Consider the following 18,173-nt stretch of genomic DNA (forward strand, 5'->3'; position numbering starts at 1 on the left):
AAAAAAAAAAGAAAAGAAAAAGTGACAAAAGACATTTCCTTTTCATCCTTTTCCGATTGTTGCCTCCCTAAACGGGTGTAATTTGATCATGAAGTTTCTACCAAAAAATAATTTGATGATGAATTTTATAGAAGCTAAACAAAACATAATCTGTTGTTATTTAATCGTTAGTTCAAATTACATACACTAAAATCTAGTGTTTTTTTTAATTATGAAATTTGTAAATCATGAATCATAGATTTTGAAAATTTGGTGTTATTAAATGAATATTTCAATATATTGATGATATTTAAAACTAATTAAAATTGAAATATCTTTGTATATTAAACCACCTAATGAGTTTTATTAGAAATAAGAGTAAATTATTTAAAACAAAATCTATGATATCACACCAAAATTCTTACAATCCACAAACATATATTGTATGTTATCAAAATTTTAAAATTTTGAAAATTACAAAACATAGATAATTGAAGTTAATCTTATAGGTTCTCCTAAATAAATAATGTAAGAAGGATTACTAATATTTAGAAACCCTTAAGCAAAAAATAAATAAATTATAATAAGTAGAATATAATGAGGCATCATCAATGACAGACTCGGGGCGTCTTATAGGAAAAATGGTCGGCCAAGGACGGGGCTCATTGCATACACGCTCCTCTTCTCTTTTTCGTAATGTCCTTGTCAAGATTTCAAATTGATCAGTATTATTTATTATGACTTGCAATTTCGTAATGAACAAATTCCCTTAGCTTATATGAAGCCGTCTTGAGTTTGATCAGTATATAATAAGCTTCCCAACCGTTTAAAATGTTATTACATAGATACGAACCGTGACGTTTTATTGATGTTTCGATTATTTTCTACATTTTCTTTGTCTAGTTCCATTGGAGTTTTGCAAATAGCATCATCTGTTTGCCATGAGTTAAATTTTGTGGATTTCGCCTACTACATAAGAGAATAATCATTTCCAATGATCCATGCAAAATAGGTAATGCAATCCTTAAACAAGACCCACGTCAGAGGATACATAATTATCAAAAGCTATAAAGTCAAGAATATAATTCAAATTTCCAAAGGACTTCATATAGATTGATTGCAAGCAACCTTTACACATATAGAAGAAGAAAACATGAAACCATACAAAAGTTTTTTACCCAAATTATTGATGCAAACCAAATGAAAATTAAAAGATACAAGAACAAAAGGAAAGAAGAAATCAAATAAAATTTGGTAATTTATTTAATTAAAAATCCCTTTTACTCTTTTCAAGAATAGAAATATGATGGTGGAGCTGAAGTTTAGTACTCAGTTTTTGGAGAAGGTGAATACGAAGGTGGAGGTGGGGATTTGTAAACATATGGTGGTGGGGGAGATTTGTATTCAACCTTTGGAGAAGGAGAATAATAAGGTGGTGGTGGGGAACTGTAGACATATGGTGGTGGAGGAGACTTGTAGTCTACCACAGGAGAAGGTGAGTAATATGGAGGTGGTGGAGAACTGTAGACATACGGTGGTGGAGGAGACTTGTAGTCTACCTTAGGGGAAGGTGAATAATATGGTGGTGGTGGTGAACTGTAGACATATGGTGGTGGAGGAGATTTGTAGTCAACCTTAGGGGAAGGTGAGTAGTATGGTGGTGGAGGAGAACTGTAAACATACGGTGGTGGGGGAGACTTGTATTCTACCTTAGGAGAGGGTGAATAGTATGGTGGTGGTGGGGAGCTGTAGACGTATGGTGGTGGAGGAGATTTGTAGTGAACCTTAGGAGAAGGTGAGTAATATGGAGGTGGTGGAGAACTGTAGACATATGGTGGTGGAGGAGACTTGTAATGTACCTTAGGAGTAGGTGCGTAGTATGGTGGTGGAGGAGATTTGTAGTGCACCTTAGGGGAAGGTGAGTAATATGGTGGGGGTGGAGAACTGTAAACATATGGTGGTGGGGGTGACTTGTAATATACCTTAGGGGAAGGTGAGTAGTGTGGTGGTGGTGGAGAACTGTAGACATATGGTGGTGGAGGAGACTTGTACACAACCTTGGGGGATGGAGAATAACATGGAGGAGGTGGTGGACAAACACAAACATGAGGATGTGGTGGAGACTTGTAGTACACCTTAGGTGAAGGCGAGTAGTATGGAGGTGGTGGGGAGCTGTAGACATACGGTGGTGGTGGAGACTTGTAGTACACTTTAGGTGAAGGAGAGTAGTATGGTGGTGGGGGAGAACTGTAGACGTAAGGTGGTGGTGGAGATTTGTAGTACACCTTAGGAGATGGTGAATAGTATGGTGGTGGGGGAGAACTGTAAACGTATGGTGGTGGTGGGGATTTGTATTGCACCTTGGGCGAAGGTGAGTGGTATGGTGGTGGTGGAGAGCTGTAGACGTACGGTGGTGGTGGAGATTTGTAGTAAACCTTAGGCGAAGGTGAGTAGTATGGTGGTGGTGGGGAGCTGTAAACGTACGGTGGTGGAGGAGACTTGTAGTACACCTTAGGAGAAGGTGAATAGTATGGTGGTGGTGGAGATTTGTAGTAAACCTTAGGCGAAGGTGAGTAGTATGGTGGTGGTGGGGAGCTGTAAACGTACGGTGGTGGAGGAGACTTGTAGTACACTTTAGGAGAAGGTGAATAGTATGGTGGTGGTGGAGAACTGTAGACGTAAGGTGGTGGTGGGGACTTGTAGTACACCTTAGGAGAAGGTGAGTAGTATGGTGGTGGTGGAGAGCTGTAGACGTACGGGGGTGGAGGAGACTTGTAATCAACCTTTGGGGATGGAGAGTATGTTGGTGGTGGTGGAGAGCTGTAGACGTACGGTGGTGGAGGAGACTTGTACTCTACCTTTGGGGACGGTGAGTAGTATGGTGGTGGTGGAGAGCTGTAGACGTACGGGGGTGGAGGAGACTTGTACTCAACCTTAGGAGATGGGGAGTAGGTTGGTGGTGGTGGGGAGCTGTAGACGTACGGTGGTGGAGGAGATTTGTATTCAACCTTTGGGGATGGGGAATAGGTTGGTGGTGGTGGAGAGCTGTAGACGTACGGTGGTGGAGGAGATTTGTACTCAACCTTTGGGGATGGAGAGTAGGTTGGCGGTGGTGGGGAGCTGTAGACATAGGGTGGTGGAGGAGATTTGTACTCAACCTTTGGGGATGGAGAGTAGGTTGGCGGTGGTGGGGAGCTGTAAACATAGGGTGGTGGAGGAGATTTGTAGTCAACCTTTGGAGATGGTGAGTAGTATGGAGGTGGTGGGGAGCTGTAGACGTACGGTGGTGGAGGAGACTTGTAATCAACCTTTGGGGATGGAGAGTATGTTGGTGGTGGTGGAGAGCTGTAGACGTACGGTGGTGGAGGAGACTTGTACTCTACCTTTGGGGACGGTGAGTAGTATGGTGGTGGTGGAGAGCTGTAGACGTACGGGGGTGGAGGAGACTTGTAATCAACCTTTGGGGATGGAGAGTATGTTGGTGGTGGTGGAGAGCTGTAGACGTACGGTGGTGGAGGAGACTTGTACTCTACCTTTGGGGACGGTGAGTAGTATGGTGGTGGTGGAGAGCTGTAGACGTACGGGGGTGGAGGAGACTTGTACTCAACCTTAGGAGATGGGGAGTAGGTTGGTGGTGGTGGGGAGCTGTAGACGTACGGTGGTGGAGGAGATTTGTATTCAACCTTTGGGGATGGGGAATAGGTTGGTGGTGGTGGGGAGCTGTACACGTACGGTGGTGGAGGAGATTTGTACTCAACCTTTGGGGATGGAGAGTAGGTTGGCGGTGGTGGGGAGCTGTAAACATAGGGTGGTGGAGGAGATTTGTACTCAACCTTTGGGGATGGAGAGTAGGTTGGTGGTGGTGGGGAGCTGTAGACATACGGTGGTGGAGGAGATTTGTACTCAACCTTTGGGGATGGAGAGTAGGTCGGTGGTGGTGGTGAGCTGTAAACATATGGTGGTGGAGGAGATTTGTATTCTACTTCAGGAGCCGGTGAGTAAGTTGGTGGTGGGGAACTGTCGATGTATGGTAGTGGGGGAGTTTTGTATTCAATCTTAGGAAGCGGTGAGGAATACAGTGGTGGTGGAGAGCTATCTGTGTATGGATCATATGCAGCAACCATTGTTGCCATGATGACAACTCCTAGAGCGCAAATGAGATGGGTTGAAGGCCCCATCATAGAAGAAGATCTCATTGAGATTTTGTTTATTCTCTACCAACGCGTTACTACGTTGGTTAGTTGTTTTTGTTTTGTTTTGTGTTGTAAAGAATGGGAGCATGGGGTTTTATAGCAAAGTGTTTCTCAGAATCCAGCTCTACGATTATTTTTGCCCTGTCCTTGTGGACTCTGTCAATTAAATCGTGGAAGCATGTCTACACGATATTAGTGTGAGACGTGCAAGAACGTTTTGCGAATGTCAACGAGTCATTTTCCATTTTATATTCGCAAGTTCAATAAGAATTTTGTGTATCATGGATGCTTCACATAGATTAAAAGACCTTGTCTAATTATTTTCTTATGTTTTAAAGGGCCACTTCAAATATATTGAAAAGTGAACAGAAAATTTGATTATTCGGATGATTTCATACATCTCCAATATATTAAACTTAAAGAAAGAAATTGCTTAAATGGATACTTCTTATTGATATTGGATGCTTGACGCTAATATTTTCCTCCAACGATTACAATATATATTGCACTAGAGTTTTGACATGATCTATGCGCTGGTATAACAAAAGTTATTCTAAGGAATGTAAAGGATAATTAAAGACGAAGTAAAACGAAAGACTTTTAAGATGATAATCATGATATCAAAATATATGTACATACTTACTAAATTAAAGTAGAGAACTATTTATATGGTACTTGTTGGGACTAAAACTATGGATTGTGTAATATTTTCAGTCAGTGGTTAAATGAGTTTCAGAGTTTACACATATTAAATACCAGTTTCAATGGGATATTATTACCGCAAAAACAACAAACTAGGATTTAAAAATATCAGTTGATTAAAGAAACTAGTATATAAATAGTTTATTTATAAACTTACTCTAAAAATCAAATCATAAAAAGAGAATAAAAAGATCAAGAACCTTCTATGGTCCATGAATGACGATTTACCATTTCGTTATTAACTCATCTCTTTATTAGTCACTTAGTCATCTAGTTGATTTTTGACAGCCACTTAGTCATAGATTTGCTGCATTTGCAAGACTTAATTGTATGATTGTAATTATGTTTTAGATATTCATTTATCATTATAAAGGGTAATCCATTGAAAATGTATACATTGAAAGGTACGTAGACGTGTTCTTACGACTTTGGAACTTGGAAGGATGGTTTTTGTGGTGGCTGAATCGTTTCAATCTCATGAGTTGCTCTCAATGTGATGTTAATTTTCTTCTGTAATTGTATTTTTTTGTTTTAATTACTCCAACTTTAAGAAACCATAGAATCCAACTTAAAAGAGAAAATTGATAAAGAATTAAATTTAGACTTCTTAAGAGAAAATTAAGTCTAGATGGAATGGAAGACACGACGATTAGAATTAAAAGAAATGATAGTCTTTGTTAAATTAGAAAATAAGCTAGAGTTTCGTTTTTGTAACGTGATTTAGAGTTATATCAAAACGAATCAGGAATATTTTTAAGACATGTTTGTACTAACATATATGTAAAGCTCGTGGCCCTCATGAAGAGACACAGCGAAGAAAATAAACTTGGAGCTTCTTTGCGCAATTGCAGAGTCGTCGATCGTGGTTTTGTTCTTGCCTGCATGGTGGTTGAATCTTGACAGTGGTTTTCTGGAGGAATAATATATGTAATTAACCATAATGACGGATATTTGTCCCCCAAAAAATGATAATCATAATGACGGAATAAAAGAGTAGTACTTTGATTTACTCTTTTGAGGATACTTATTTTTGTTCATGTCAAGTTCTTATCTATAAGAAAAAAATGTAAATGAGTAGGTATAGGAAAACTGAACCTCCTTAAATATATCCCATATACAAAACTCATTTGGAGGATTACATAGCTACCAAGAACTATCGAGTTAAGACACTACACATATAGATCATTACAAACAATCTTTATATATACAATTTAGTCCAATTATAAATCAAAATCCATAAGAAAATTGATATTAATTAAGAACAAGAGGCGAAATGAAATCACCCTTAAACAAATCTCGCGTGACAGTTATCTACTACAATTTACCTTGTAAATCATTGATGATTGATAACCAGGTGAGTCAAATATGCAAAAAATATGATATGCAGTGACCCTTTAAAAAGTGAAAATTAAAATTAAACTAGCTCGTTGAATAAATGATGTATATTTGATACATAAAATTCTTCTTAACCAAGCAAATATAATATGTGGCTCGTTGACATTCGCTAAACGTTCCTGCACGTCTAAAACCAGTCTCGTGTCGACATGCTTCCACGATTTAGTTGGATGAAGTCCAAAACAACAAAGAAAAACGAATAGTCTAGCTGCATTTAGAGAAAACATTTGCTATATAAACTCATGCGCACATTCTTTTACAACACAAACCAAAACAACAAAATCTAACCAACGTAGTAAAGCGTTGGTACAAAAAAAGCAAAATCATAATGAGATCTTCTTCTAAGATGGGGCCTTCAGCCCATCTCATTTCCGCTCTAGGAGTTATCATCATGGCAACAATGGTTGCTGCATATGAGCCAGAAACATATGCCTCTCCGCCACCGTTGTATTCTTCACCGCTTCCTGAAGTTGAATACAAGACTCCTCCACTACCATACGTCGACAGTTCCCCACCACCAACTTACACACCAGCTCCTGAAGTGGAATACAAGTCTCCACCACCACCATATGTCTATAGTTCTCCACCCCCACCAACATACTCCCCATCTCCAAAGGTTGACTACAAATCTCCTCCACCACCATACGTCTACAGTTCTCCACCACCACCATATTACTCGCCTTCTCCTAAGGTCGACTACAAGTCTCCTCCACCACCATACGTCTACAACTCTCCACCACCACCATATTACTCGCCTTCCCCTAAGGTCGACTACAAGTCACCTCCACCACCATACGTCTACAGCTCCCCACCACCACCGTACTACTCTCCATCTCCTAAGGTTGAGTACAAATCTCCTCCTCCACCGTACGTCTACAGTTCTCCACCACCACCATACTACTCACCATCCCCTAAGGTTGACTACAAGTCTCCTCCACCACCATACGTATACAGCTCCCCACCACCACCATACTATTCTCCATCCCCTAAGGTTGAGTACAAATCTCCTCCTCCACCGTACGTTTACAGTTCTCCACCACCACCATACTACTCACCATCCCCTAAAGTTGACTACAAGTCTCCTCCACCACCATACGTCTACAGTTCCCCACCACCACCATACTATTCACCATCCCCTAAAGTAGACTACAAGTCTCCCCCACCACCATACGTTTACAGCTCCCCACCACCACCATACTACTCACCATCCCCAAAGGTTGACTACAAGTCTCCTCCACCACCATACGTCTACAGCTCCCCACCACCACCATACTACTCACCATCCCCAAAGGTTGACTACAAGTCTCCTCCACCACCATACGTCTACAGCTCCCCACCACCACCATACTACTCACCATCCCCAAAGGTTGACTACAAGTCTCCTCCACCACCATACGTTTACAGTTCCCCACCACCACCAACCTACTCTCCATCCCCAAAGGTTGACTACAAGTCTCCTCCACCACCATACGTCTACAGCTCCCCACCACCACCATACTACTCACCATCCCCAAAGGTTGAGTACAAATCTCCTCCACCACCGTATGTCTACAGCTCCCCACCACCACCAACCTACTCTCCATCCCCTAAGGTGTACTACAAGTCTCCACCACCACCATACGTATACAGTTCTCCACCACCACCATACTACTCACCATCCCCTAAGGTGTACTACAAGTCCCCACCACCACCTTACGTATACAGTTCTCCACCACCACCATACTACTCACCTTCTCCTAAGGTGTATTACAAGTCTCCACCACCACCGTACGTGTACAGTTCTCCACCACCACCATACTACTCACCTTCTCCTAAGGTGTATTACAAGTCTCCACCACCACCATACGTCTACAGTTCTCCACCTCCACCATATTACTCACCTTCCCCTAAGGTGTACTACAAATCCCCACCACCACCATACGTCTACAGCTCTCCACCTCCACCATATTACTCACCTTCCCCTAAGGTGCACTACAAATCCCCACCACCACCATACGTCTACAGCTCTCCACCTCCACCATATTACTCACCTTCCCCTAAGGTGCACTACAAATCCCCACCACCACCATACGTCTACAACTCTCCACCACCACCATACTATTCACCATCTCCTAAGGTGTACTACAAATCTCCACCACCACCTTACGTCTACAGTTCTCCCCCACCACCGTACTACTCTCCTTCACCTAAAGTGTACTACAAGTCTCCACCACCACCATATGTCTACAGCTCTCCACCACCACCATATTACTCCCCTTCCCCTAAGGTGTACTACAAGTCTCCACCACCACCTTATTACTCACCTTCCCCTAAGGTATACTACAAATCCCCACCACATCCTCATGTATGTGTTTGTCCACCACCACCTCCATGTTATTCTCCATCCCCTAAGGTTGTGTACAAGTCTCCTCCACCACCATATGTCTACAATTCCCCACCACCACCATACTACTCACCTTCTCCAAAAGTTTACTACAAGTCTCCTCCACCACCATCTTATTATTCTCCCTCTCCAAAGGTTGAATACAAATCTCCACCTCCACCATCGTATTCACCTTCTCCAAAAACTGAGTACTAAATTTCTCGGCTGCCTCTATATGAGTGAAACTAAAAAATGTAATTCTTAAATAAGTTATCGAATATTATTCGATTTTATCTTTCCTTTTGTTCTCGTTTTTTAATTTCTCTTATCTAATCAATTTTTAATTTTCTTGGGATTTGGCTACAAAATTTTCTTTTATTTGTGTAACGATTGCTTGCGATCTATATAAACTCCTTTGCAAATTCTTGACTTTGTATCGTTTAAATAACTATATGATCCTCTAACATGGATCTTGTCTTTGGACAGCACACCTAAAAGCATGAATTATTTTAATTCTAGTATGTCTTCAACCTTAACGATCCACAATTTTTAACTCTTGGAGGTTTCATTTTCCTACCTAAATCTGGTATGGATTAAAAAAGAAAACTCAAACTAAAAAACAATTATGAGACGACAATTCCCAAAGATATCAAGAAGACAAGAACTACATTTTACTCCACAACTATATTCTATCGCATTATTTTTATTAAAAGATTTTCATTGATATAAAAGGAATTAAAAAGGAACTCTAATCGAACCATTACATCCAACCACAAAAGGGAAAAAAAAAGGTGAAAGTTTAAAACATGAAATAGCTAATTCAAGATTTTATATCTTTATTTTTCCGAAATATTTTTGTCCCTTACGATTAAATTCAATAAACCAAAGAACTAAAAGAGTGGTTGTCTAGTGGTAGTACAAGGGAATTGGTTTCTTTGTACACCGGGTTCAATTCTGTTTAGAAACAGAGAAATATTCTTTAAATGAAAATGGACTAAAGACTAGCTCCGGATATAGAAGAAGATTATAGATCCAAATTCCAAAACTTTCGCGAGCCCGAACTTTCTTAGCTAAACAAAAAGAAATCTAATATAAAAATAAGAAGAAGAAACAACCAAGGAACGATAAGAGGTAATTATGCTATAAAAAGCGGTCACTTGTCTTGGTTCTCGAGGATAGAAATCAAGTTTGCACAATCGGAAGCGAAAATACCAAACATCTTGCCGGTAGAGATCATGCATTAATTCCATTGCCCATAACAGATAATCAAATTCTGCATGGAGCGACAATAAACTCCGACGGCTACTTCTGAGACCTTGATGAAGAACTAAGTTTTGTTTCACTAGAACCCAACTATATCCGCTCAGAGCCATCTTCATGCCAAGGCGCATTAAACAGAGATCAAGATAGGGGGATCTAGATTAAACGTTGGAGGTGTGACAGAAATTATGGACTCTTCTTTTAGGGAAGCTTGTTTCCAAGCTGCAAGATGTTCAACGCTCACAAATATGTTAGCATATGATATGATTAGGTTTTTGAATTCTATATTTTTATATGTCGCAAGCGCACTACAATTAATAAATCTTCTTAGGGTAGAATTTCAATCCATAAGCAGGCTACTAATTATACCATGAATACTACCATTTTCCCCTCTTTTTTTTATTTATGATAAGGTTTCTACGTTAGTAACTCTTATATATATGTTTTGACTGTTACACACTTGTGGAATCATGATGGCTGGATTGGTGATTCGACCATTTTGACATTGAAAACCGGTCTCCCTCCAATTACCTTGAAGCGTTATGCAATAAGTGTAAATGTCTGCTTTCGAATGGTTTTAGCAGTCCATGAGGCTAATCGACCCAACCCAACTCATAGACTATAGAGTTACATCATTTCCGTTGCATGTCTCTTGTGACACAAAGAACTAAACAAGATAAGAGAGAATTAGAGAAGCTATAAAACATAAAATCACTACATGTCACATTTATCATTTACTATGTTGAATATTTTTACCGTTCAATTTAAAGAAATCCAACAATATGCTTAAAATAATTTTTTTGATTAATGTTTCCAAATTCTATATGTTCTTTTAATCATATGGTAATTGATTATTTTCGACCATTCTGATAAAGTTTGGAGTACACTGTATTTTTTTTTAAAAATAGAAGAAATGTATATATAAATTAACTAAGAATATATTAAGTTTTATTGTTTTAATAAAGTAGTTTCATTGCTGCATGCACTCTGCCATTTACATAAAATGCAAGCCTTGTAATTTACTTTTCTTCATTAATTGTTTAAGATTTGTTTTCAATTTTAATTTTGTTAAGAAAACAAATCTTAATACGTTTTTTTATTTTGCTGGCTCTGAGGCAACAAACTTTTTTTACAATTACTTCTTTGTCATCCCCACTTAATCTGGCCTTACCGTTTTTATTTGGCTTCCCGGGTTATGCATAAGAAGATGTCAAGTAGGTGAGAGGTTGGTGTGCGTAGGGAATTTGCAATTAACACGTGTTTATTTTAACTCTCTTCAATTTTAAATGGTGAGAGTAGACGTAGCAAACTAGTCTAATCGCGAACTAAACCACTTTATATTTTTTGAACGAAATAGAAATTGTTGTAGTTTTCTATAAATTATTTTTTAATAATCTCCAAATAGAGCAACGTATCCACTTATATATATAACCTTATCTCTTTTTTTATTGGAGAAAAAAAAAGTACACTGTGATAATTTGAACTCATATATATACACACTAGTTGTGTGTGCTTGTCTTAAGAAAAAACAATGGGATCAATGGCTCAGAAATCGGTTTTGATGTTATGCGGAGAGTTCATGGAAGCCTACGAGACTATAGTACCTCTCTACGTCCTCCAAGCGTTTGGTGTTAGCGTCCACTGCGTTTCTCCTGGTCGCAAAACTGGCGACAAGTGCGTCATGGCCGCTCACGATCTCCTTGGCCTCGAGGCATTTCTCGAATCTTTCACTTTTTCTTCATTTCAGTTTTTTTCCCTTGCAATCGTTCTTTGCATATTTAGTAAAACAATGCGATCAAATGCTCATAATTGGGTGGACTTTCCCCTTTATTATCTTTATCCAAAAAGTTTAGATAATTGGGTGGTCTCAACCCAAAATGCATGGGCCTACTCTTAACAGTAAAAAAGAAGAGTTTCAATTTGACTTTTACCTTTTTACAGATATACACCGAACTGGTGGTTGACCATCTAACACTAAACGCTAACTTCGATGGCGTCATCCCCGACCAATACGACGCCATCATCATTCCCGGTGGACGTTTCACGGAACTTTTGAGCGCCGACGAGAAATGCGTGAGTCTTGTTGCTAGATTCGCCGAACTCAAGAAGCTCATCTTCACGAGCTGCCACAGCCAGCTGTTTCTTGCGGCGGCAGGTCTGCTCACCGGTGGAATGAAGTGCACGGCGTTCGAAAGCATGAAACCGTTTATCGAGCTCTCCGGCGGCGCATGGTGGCAACAGCCTGGAGTCCAGACCCTTTTCGAAATCACTGATTGTGTCAAGGACGGCAGTTTCATGTCCACTATGGGGTGGCCAACGCTTGGCCATAGTCTCAAAGTTTTGTTAGAATCACTTGGCTCCAAGATTTCTAGCTCTAAAGAGAATCATCAGACTTCTTTGCTTTTCTTGATTGGGGTAAGTAGCTTATTTTCATAAGACTCTCTTTTAGACTTTATATATTGGAATTAAAAAAATGGTCTGACTAATACGTAATTTTGGTATATTTAGGATTGTGTTGAAGATTATAGTATCAACGTACCATTTAAAGCGTTTCAAGCTTTGGGATGTAAAGTGGATGCAGTGACGCCAACCAAGAAGAGAGGTGAGAAATGCGCTACAATCGTACACGACCTTGAAGACGGACGGCAACTTCCTACTGAGAAGTTTGGTCACAACTTCTATGTGACCGTTGCGTGGGATGATGTCTCTGTGGATGATTACGACTGCATTGTGGTTCCCGGAGGAAGATCTCCGGAGCTCTTGGTGATGAACCCCAAGGCCGTCGAATTGGTCAGAAAGTTTGTTGAGAAAGGCAAGTTTGTTGCTGCCATTGGAATGGGAAATTGGCTACTTGCCGCCACAGGCGCCCTTAAGGTAATATACACCGTTTTACAAAAATTCGTTTTACTATTCTAAAGACTTAAAAGTTAAAACTGAAGCCGAACCAAACCATATTTTAATTTAAACGAAACAAAAATGTCAAGATAAGTTGCTCTAAGCACATAGGAATCTCCTATGGTTATGGTTATGACTAATATTATTCCAGCATATTGTTGAAGGTTAGTAAGATATAATTCATCACATTTATGGCACCACTTCCTTAGCATAGATTATAATTTTTGCCAGCTTGTTATAACTCATCTAATTCCCATTGTGGCATGCTATATTATTACATTGCAGAAGAAGAGATGTGCAAGTAGTTATGGGACAAAGGTGGCTGTGAAGGTTGCTGGTGGTGAGATCGTGGAATCTGAACGGTGCGTGACCGACGACAAGCTGGTCACAGCCGCATCAACTTCCGATCTTCCTGCCTTTTTGTATGCATTGTCGACTGCACTTGGTCTCTCTGTTGTATTCTAATGTCAAGTGGTGCTTTAACGTCTAATGCCTAAAAAAATAAAAACATATCTTTGTATGTCGAAATATAAGGTCGTCCCTCTAATTATTTATGTACAAGCTTGGATTTGCATATATATATGGGAAGAAGAGTTGCCACACTTGCTTACACCTCTTCTAATTGTGTTTTTTTATAAGAAATTACCACTATCAAGTTGTCATTCTCCTCGTTTTACATTTGGTAAACAAGCTCTATTGACCATTTATGTTGTAACACTACTTCAAGACTAAAGTTGATTAGAGATAGCAAAATCTGTCACCAGCAAATTGTGTTTCCTTGTTAAATACTAGTAACAGATTCCAAACACATTAAATTTTGTGAAGTTAAATTTAACAACATACTATAAAATAAAACAACACATAAACGGATTAAAGACGTTAATGTTCATCCAAAAAGTATACTGAACTTTTAAATAATTTACCGACGAATTGTACTGTTTATATCCGACCAATATAGTTAATCACATTTTAATCACTGCATAAATTTACTCATAGGAATTACAATTACCGAATTAGTTTCGGTTTAAAATTTGTTGGATCAATAAAACAAAAAAAAAAAAACGATGCCAGAATATTCCGTTCGTCGGCGTAGTCTTTCCCGCCCCCAAATTATCTGAGCAAAAACCCTAGACTCTCGATTTCGTCACGATTTTCTCAATCACCTTCACTATACTGCTTCGATGGACTCTCACTCTTCCCACCTCAACGCCGCCAATCGTTCCCGCAGTTCTCAGACTCCTTCTCCTTCTCATTCCGCCTCCGCCTCCGTCACTTCTTCTCTCCACAAACGCAAACTCGCCGCCACCACGGCAGCGAATGCAGCCGCTTCTGAAGATCACGCCCCTCCTTCTTCCTCTTTCCCTCCTTCCTCCTTCTCTGCCGATACTCGCGACGGCGCTTTAACCTCCAACGATGAACTCGAGAGCATCTCCGCTCGCGGCGCCGATACAGATTCAGATCCTGATGAATCAGAGGATATAGTCGTGGATGATGACGAGGACGAATTTGCTCCTGAACAGGACCAGGACTCTTCTATCCGCACATTCACCGCCGCTCGACTCGATTCCAGCTCTGGAGTCAACGGTTCGAGTCGCAACACTAAACTTAAGACGGAAAGCTCCACGGTGAAGCTTGAGAGCTCTGATGGTGGAAAAGATGGTGGATCATCTGTGGTTGGGACTGGTGTGAGTGGCACTGTTGGAGGAAGCTCAATCTCAGGGCTCGTGCCAAAGGATGAGTCTGTTAAGGTATTGGCTGAGAATTTCCAGACTAGCGGAGCTTACATTGCCAGAGAAGAGGCTTTGAAAAGAGAGGTAGCTTATCACTGGATCTATGCTAATGAATTACTAGATGAGTTCAGAGAATCGCCATTGACAAATTTGGTGATATCTTTCATTTAGGAGCAAGCAGGACGACTCAAATTTGTTTGTTACTCAAATGATTCCATTGATGAGCATATGATGTGGTAATGCCTTCCATCATTTGTCTCCTGCCATTGAATTTAGCTTCTAATCAGCTATGCATTCTTCGTTCTAACCTCGTTTTTTATGAATAATTTGTTGAATGTATTCCAGCTTGATTGGGTTGAAGAACATTTTTGCAAGACAGTTACCTAATATGCCCAAGGAGTACATTGTTCGTCTTCTGATGGATAGGTAAACATGCTAAACTAAAGTGAAACATTGACAATTTTTGTAACAAACAATCGCAAATGGTAAGCATTCTAATATCTGTAACTTATGTTATTTGCCCAGGAAACATAAGTCTGTTATGGTACTAAGAGGGAATCTAGTTGTAGGTGGTATCACGTATCGTCCATATCACAGGTAAGGTTTTCGCATAACTCTTCCCATCTTTTGACCCAGTGATGATTTTCTCCACCATATGTATGTGAATACGCTTATACAGCTTTTTGCTGTTTAGAGAGTAGCATGTTGACTTGTTATCTTATATTATCATCAAACACAGCTTACTTTTCCTATAGAATATTTCTGAAACTGTCTGATGTCATAATGAGCATGAATACAGTCTTGACATGCTTATTAACTCCATTGTTTCCCTGGGATTCAGTCAGAAGTTTGGGGAAATAGCATTTTGTGCAATCACAGCAGATGAACAAGTAAAAGGTTACGGTACCAGATTGATGAACCACTTGAAACAACATGCACGTGATGTTGATGGATTGACGCATTTTCTTACTTATGCTGACAACAATGCTGTTGGTTACTTCGTCAAGCAGGTTGGTGTTTCGTATATTGTGCAATTTTTTGCTCTATTTTTAATCTCTCAACAAACTTCGACCAACTGTAGTACATTCCAGAAAAGTAGTTGAACTGTGTTTTGGATGTAATGTTTTCTATTGGTTAATAGGAGATACCTCAGAGTTTCACTTCTAAAAGTTCTGTTTCCACACTTAGCTATCAAGTCTACTTTCTGGATTCTAACTGTAATTTTTATATTCTTACAGTCGTCCACTAAGTTGATCTGTTACGTCTATTATCTTGTGCAGGGTTTTACTAAAGAGATTTACTTGGAGAAAGATGTATGGCATGGGTATGGAAACTATGTATCTCTTAAGTTCAAACTGCTCATTTACCATTCTTAACTTCTGTGCTTTATCTGTATGATGTCTAACTTAAATATTTGTTGGCCCAATTAAGCTCACAAACCTTAGAATACAAGCATTTTATTGCGTGGCTGATTATGCTACGAGAGAGCTATTTAAAACTTGTCTTTATCATTCTCTTCTTCATCTTGAAACTTACTTTTGCAAATAAAAACCTTTGAAATTTTCTTAGGTTCATTAAAGACTATGATGGTGGTCTCCTTATGGAATGCAAAATTGATCCAAAGCTGCCATATACGGATTTGTCAAGCATGATACGCCAGCAAAGAAAGGTAAGCCTTTGAAAATACCTTTTATGTGGTGAAAAAATATCTCGAGCCTTCAGGTTCATCTATACCCAAATAGTTCTTCAGGTTACGAAGCTATTTGTTTACTTTCTTTACTTTCACTATTTAACTCTAGCATTATGGCTGATTCTGAAAAAAATTAAAAACATAAGAAATACAAACTTGAGGATTCGATTATTGAAAGTTCCTCTCTTCTCTCTCTCGAGGAATTAATTAATGGAAATTCCTGTCTTCCCCTATGAGCCCAAAAATCAAGCTGCCCTCCCAAAAGCTATCTGCTTTCAAGAGAGCATAGCAACGTAACACTAAACGAGTAACCATTGTTACATTTCTGTCTAATTATACGTATCAGTTTCTGATCCGGTTGTACTTTTATAATATCAGGCAATTGATGAAAGGATAAGAGAGTTATCAAACTGTCAGAATGTGTATCCAAAAATTGAGTTTCTAAAGGTAAACATCAATGGTTTCATGTCTTGTGGCTATTATTGTATACAATGTTTCCAGTAGTAATAATAAATGAGATGATTTTTGCAGAATGAAGCTGGAATTCCTAGAAAGATTATCAAAGTTGAGGAAATACGTGGCTTAAGTAAGTTATGATTCTACTTGATGGTGTTATTGCAGTTTCTTACCCAAAATATAGACATATCTCCCTTTAAAATGTTCTAGTCATCTCAAAATTAAGATTGTGCTAGTCGCTCCATGAGATCAAGTTGATATGCATGTTTGAGATTCTCCTGCATTTGTTAGCTGTGGGCTAAGGGTTTATCTGTAATACATGAATTGGCTAATTCATGAATTATGGTATACTGTTGCAGGGGAAGCTGGTTGGACCCCAGATCAGTGGGGGCACACTCGTTTCAAATTATTCAATGGTTCTGCTGATATGGTGACAAATCAAAAACAGTTGAATGCACTCATGCGTGCGCTTTTAAAGGTTGTGATAAATCTTTTTTGTTTTGTTATTAATTATTATGTCCTCTTACATATTATGTTATTGCAATTACATGCCCTTTAATTTGACAAGCTGTAGTTAATTGCTACAGACAATGCAAGACCATGCTGATGCTTGGCCTTTCAAAGAACCAGTGGATTCTCGCGATGTCCCTGATTACTATGACATCATTAAGGATCCCATTGGTAAGAAGATATAGTTAAAATATCAATTTCGCTATTAATTATCCAGAATTTGTCCTCTTTTTAAGTAGAAGTGTTAAATCACTTTGGTAACCAAAAAATGGTTTGAACACAGATCTGAAGGTAATTGCAAAGAGGGTAGAGTCGGAACAGTATTACGTGACATTGGATATGTTTGTTGCGGATGCGAGACGGATGTTTAACAATTGTAGAACTTACAACTCCCCCGATACCATTTATTACAAATGTGCAACCAGGTAAGACGTTTTTTTCTTTCATTTCATTTCTTCTCTTCTTATTCAGTAATGAAATAGTGCATTTACTTTGTTTTTCTTTCTCTTAAAAGGTTGGAAACACACTTCCATAGCAAAGTACAAGCAGGTCTCCAATCTGGTGCTAAATCTCAATAGAAGAAGATGGTAGAGGTTATATTAATATCATTTTCTAGATCTTTCATTTTAAGATACTTTCATTGGAACTGGGAATACATGTATACTATTTTAGGCCCATGTATACTGGAGCTTAATTGTTTGTATGTTTTTTTTTCGGATAGGTAAATATTTGATTTAGTTAGATTCAGAATGTTTAAGTTTTTACTTTGTAGGTTAAATTTGTTCTATAAAGCTTATTTCCAACTGTAAAGACACATTTCATTTTACTAAATGTTTCTGATGAAAATCACATAACCAAATTTTGATATCGAACGGGATCACCAGTTTCGGTGGTTTTGATCGGATCAACAATGGTGAAGAGAATGAGCGTCATGGGTCATTTGTGTTTACACGCTTACACTCACGCTTACGCTGCACAGATTTCTTTAATCTGATGAATGT

The 18,173-nt window shown here is 39.0% G+C and overlaps 4 protein-coding genes across 6 annotated transcripts; 3 read left to right on the forward strand and 1 right to left on the reverse strand.

The window, feature by feature from the left end:
- Positions 1 to 947: 947 nt before the first annotated feature.
- Positions 948 to 4,294, reverse strand: AT3G54580 (Proline-rich extensin-like family protein). Its single transcript, NM_115315.3, has one exon. The coding sequence runs from the start codon at positions 4,173 to 4,175 to the stop codon at positions 1,302 to 1,304; it is 2,874 nt and encodes a 957-aa protein (NP_191021.2). The 5' UTR covers positions 4,176 to 4,294; the 3' UTR covers positions 948 to 1,301.
- A 2,208-nt stretch (positions 4,295 to 6,502) lies between these two features.
- On the forward strand, positions 6,503 to 9,158 carry HRGP1 (hydroxyproline-rich glycoprotein; the record flags this gene model as incomplete). 3 transcript variants are annotated; one of them, NM_001339684.1, is made up of 3 exons in its annotated part: positions 6,533 to 7,035; positions 7,186 to 8,460; positions 8,536 to 9,158. In NM_001339684.1, 3 exons carry the CDS (start codon positions 6,598 to 6,600, stop codon positions 8,845 to 8,847), a joined length of 2,025 nt encoding a protein of 674 aa, NP_001325987.1. The 3 variants fall into 3 exon arrangements, with proteins under 3 accessions (NP_191022.2, NP_001325987.1, NP_001325986.1); NM_115316.3 differs by having other exon boundaries at positions 6,503 to 7,035; positions 7,186 to 9,146; NM_001339685.1 differs by having other exon boundaries at positions 6,616 to 8,847.
- Positions 9,159 to 11,166: 2,008 nt separating this feature from the next.
- On the forward strand, positions 11,167 to 13,547 carry DJ1F (Class I glutamine amidotransferase-like superfamily protein). The gene is made up of 4 exons (NM_115317.6): positions 11,167 to 11,602; positions 11,833 to 12,306; positions 12,400 to 12,765; positions 13,072 to 13,547. Exons 1-4 carry the CDS (start codon positions 11,423 to 11,425, stop codon positions 13,249 to 13,251), a joined length of 1,200 nt encoding a protein of 399 aa, NP_191023.1. The 5' UTR covers positions 11,167 to 11,422; the 3' UTR covers positions 13,252 to 13,547.
- Positions 13,548 to 13,780: 233 nt separating this feature from the next.
- On the forward strand, positions 13,781 to 18,028 carry HAG1 (histone acetyltransferase of the GNAT family 1). Its single transcript, NM_115318.3, has 13 exons — positions 13,781 to 14,600; positions 14,688 to 14,752; positions 14,862 to 14,942; positions 15,042 to 15,113; positions 15,358 to 15,526; positions 15,797 to 15,840; positions 16,086 to 16,185; positions 16,585 to 16,653; positions 16,738 to 16,792; positions 17,022 to 17,140; positions 17,250 to 17,343; positions 17,456 to 17,597; positions 17,687 to 18,028. Exons 1-13 carry the CDS (start codon positions 13,968 to 13,970, stop codon positions 17,748 to 17,750), a joined length of 1,707 nt encoding a protein of 568 aa, NP_567002.1. The 5' UTR covers positions 13,781 to 13,967; the 3' UTR covers positions 17,751 to 18,028.
- Positions 18,029 to 18,173: the final 145 nt, after the last annotated feature.

Source organism: Arabidopsis thaliana, chromosome 3, assembly GCF_000001735.4.
Source record: "Arabidopsis thaliana chromosome 3, partial sequence".
NCBI classification, from domain to species: domain Eukaryota; kingdom Viridiplantae; phylum Streptophyta; class Magnoliopsida; order Brassicales; family Brassicaceae; genus Arabidopsis; species Arabidopsis thaliana.

Excerpts from the sequence above, each read along its gene's own strand:
- HAG1 (NM_115318.3), top strand. The coding sequence starts at position 13,968 with ATGGACTCTCACTCTTCCCACCTCAACGCCGCCAATCGTTCCCGCAGT. Across the intron at positions 14,601-14,687 it reads AAGAGGCTTTGAAAAGAGAG|GAGCAAGCAGGACGACTCAA; the intron begins GTAGCTTATCAC and ends TCTTTCATTTAG. Across the intron at positions 16,186-16,584 it reads TGATACGCCAGCAAAGAAAG|GCAATTGATGAAAGGATAAG; the intron begins GTAAGCCTTTGA and ends TTATAATATCAG.
- AT3G54580 (NM_115315.3), bottom strand. The coding sequence starts at position 4,175 with ATGAGATCTTCTTCTATGATGGGGCCTTCAACCCATCTCATTTGCGCT.
- DJ1F (NM_115317.6), top strand. The coding sequence starts at position 11,423 with ATGGGATCAATGGCTCAGAAATCGGTTTTGATGTTATGCGGAGAGTTC. Across the intron at positions 12,307-12,399 it reads CTTTGCTTTTCTTGATTGGG|GATTGTGTTGAAGATTATAG; the intron begins GTAAGTAGCTTA and ends TGGTATATTTAG. Across the intron at positions 12,766-13,071 it reads CCGCCACAGGCGCCCTTAAG|AAGAAGAGATGTGCAAGTAG; the intron begins GTAATATACACC and ends ATTACATTGCAG.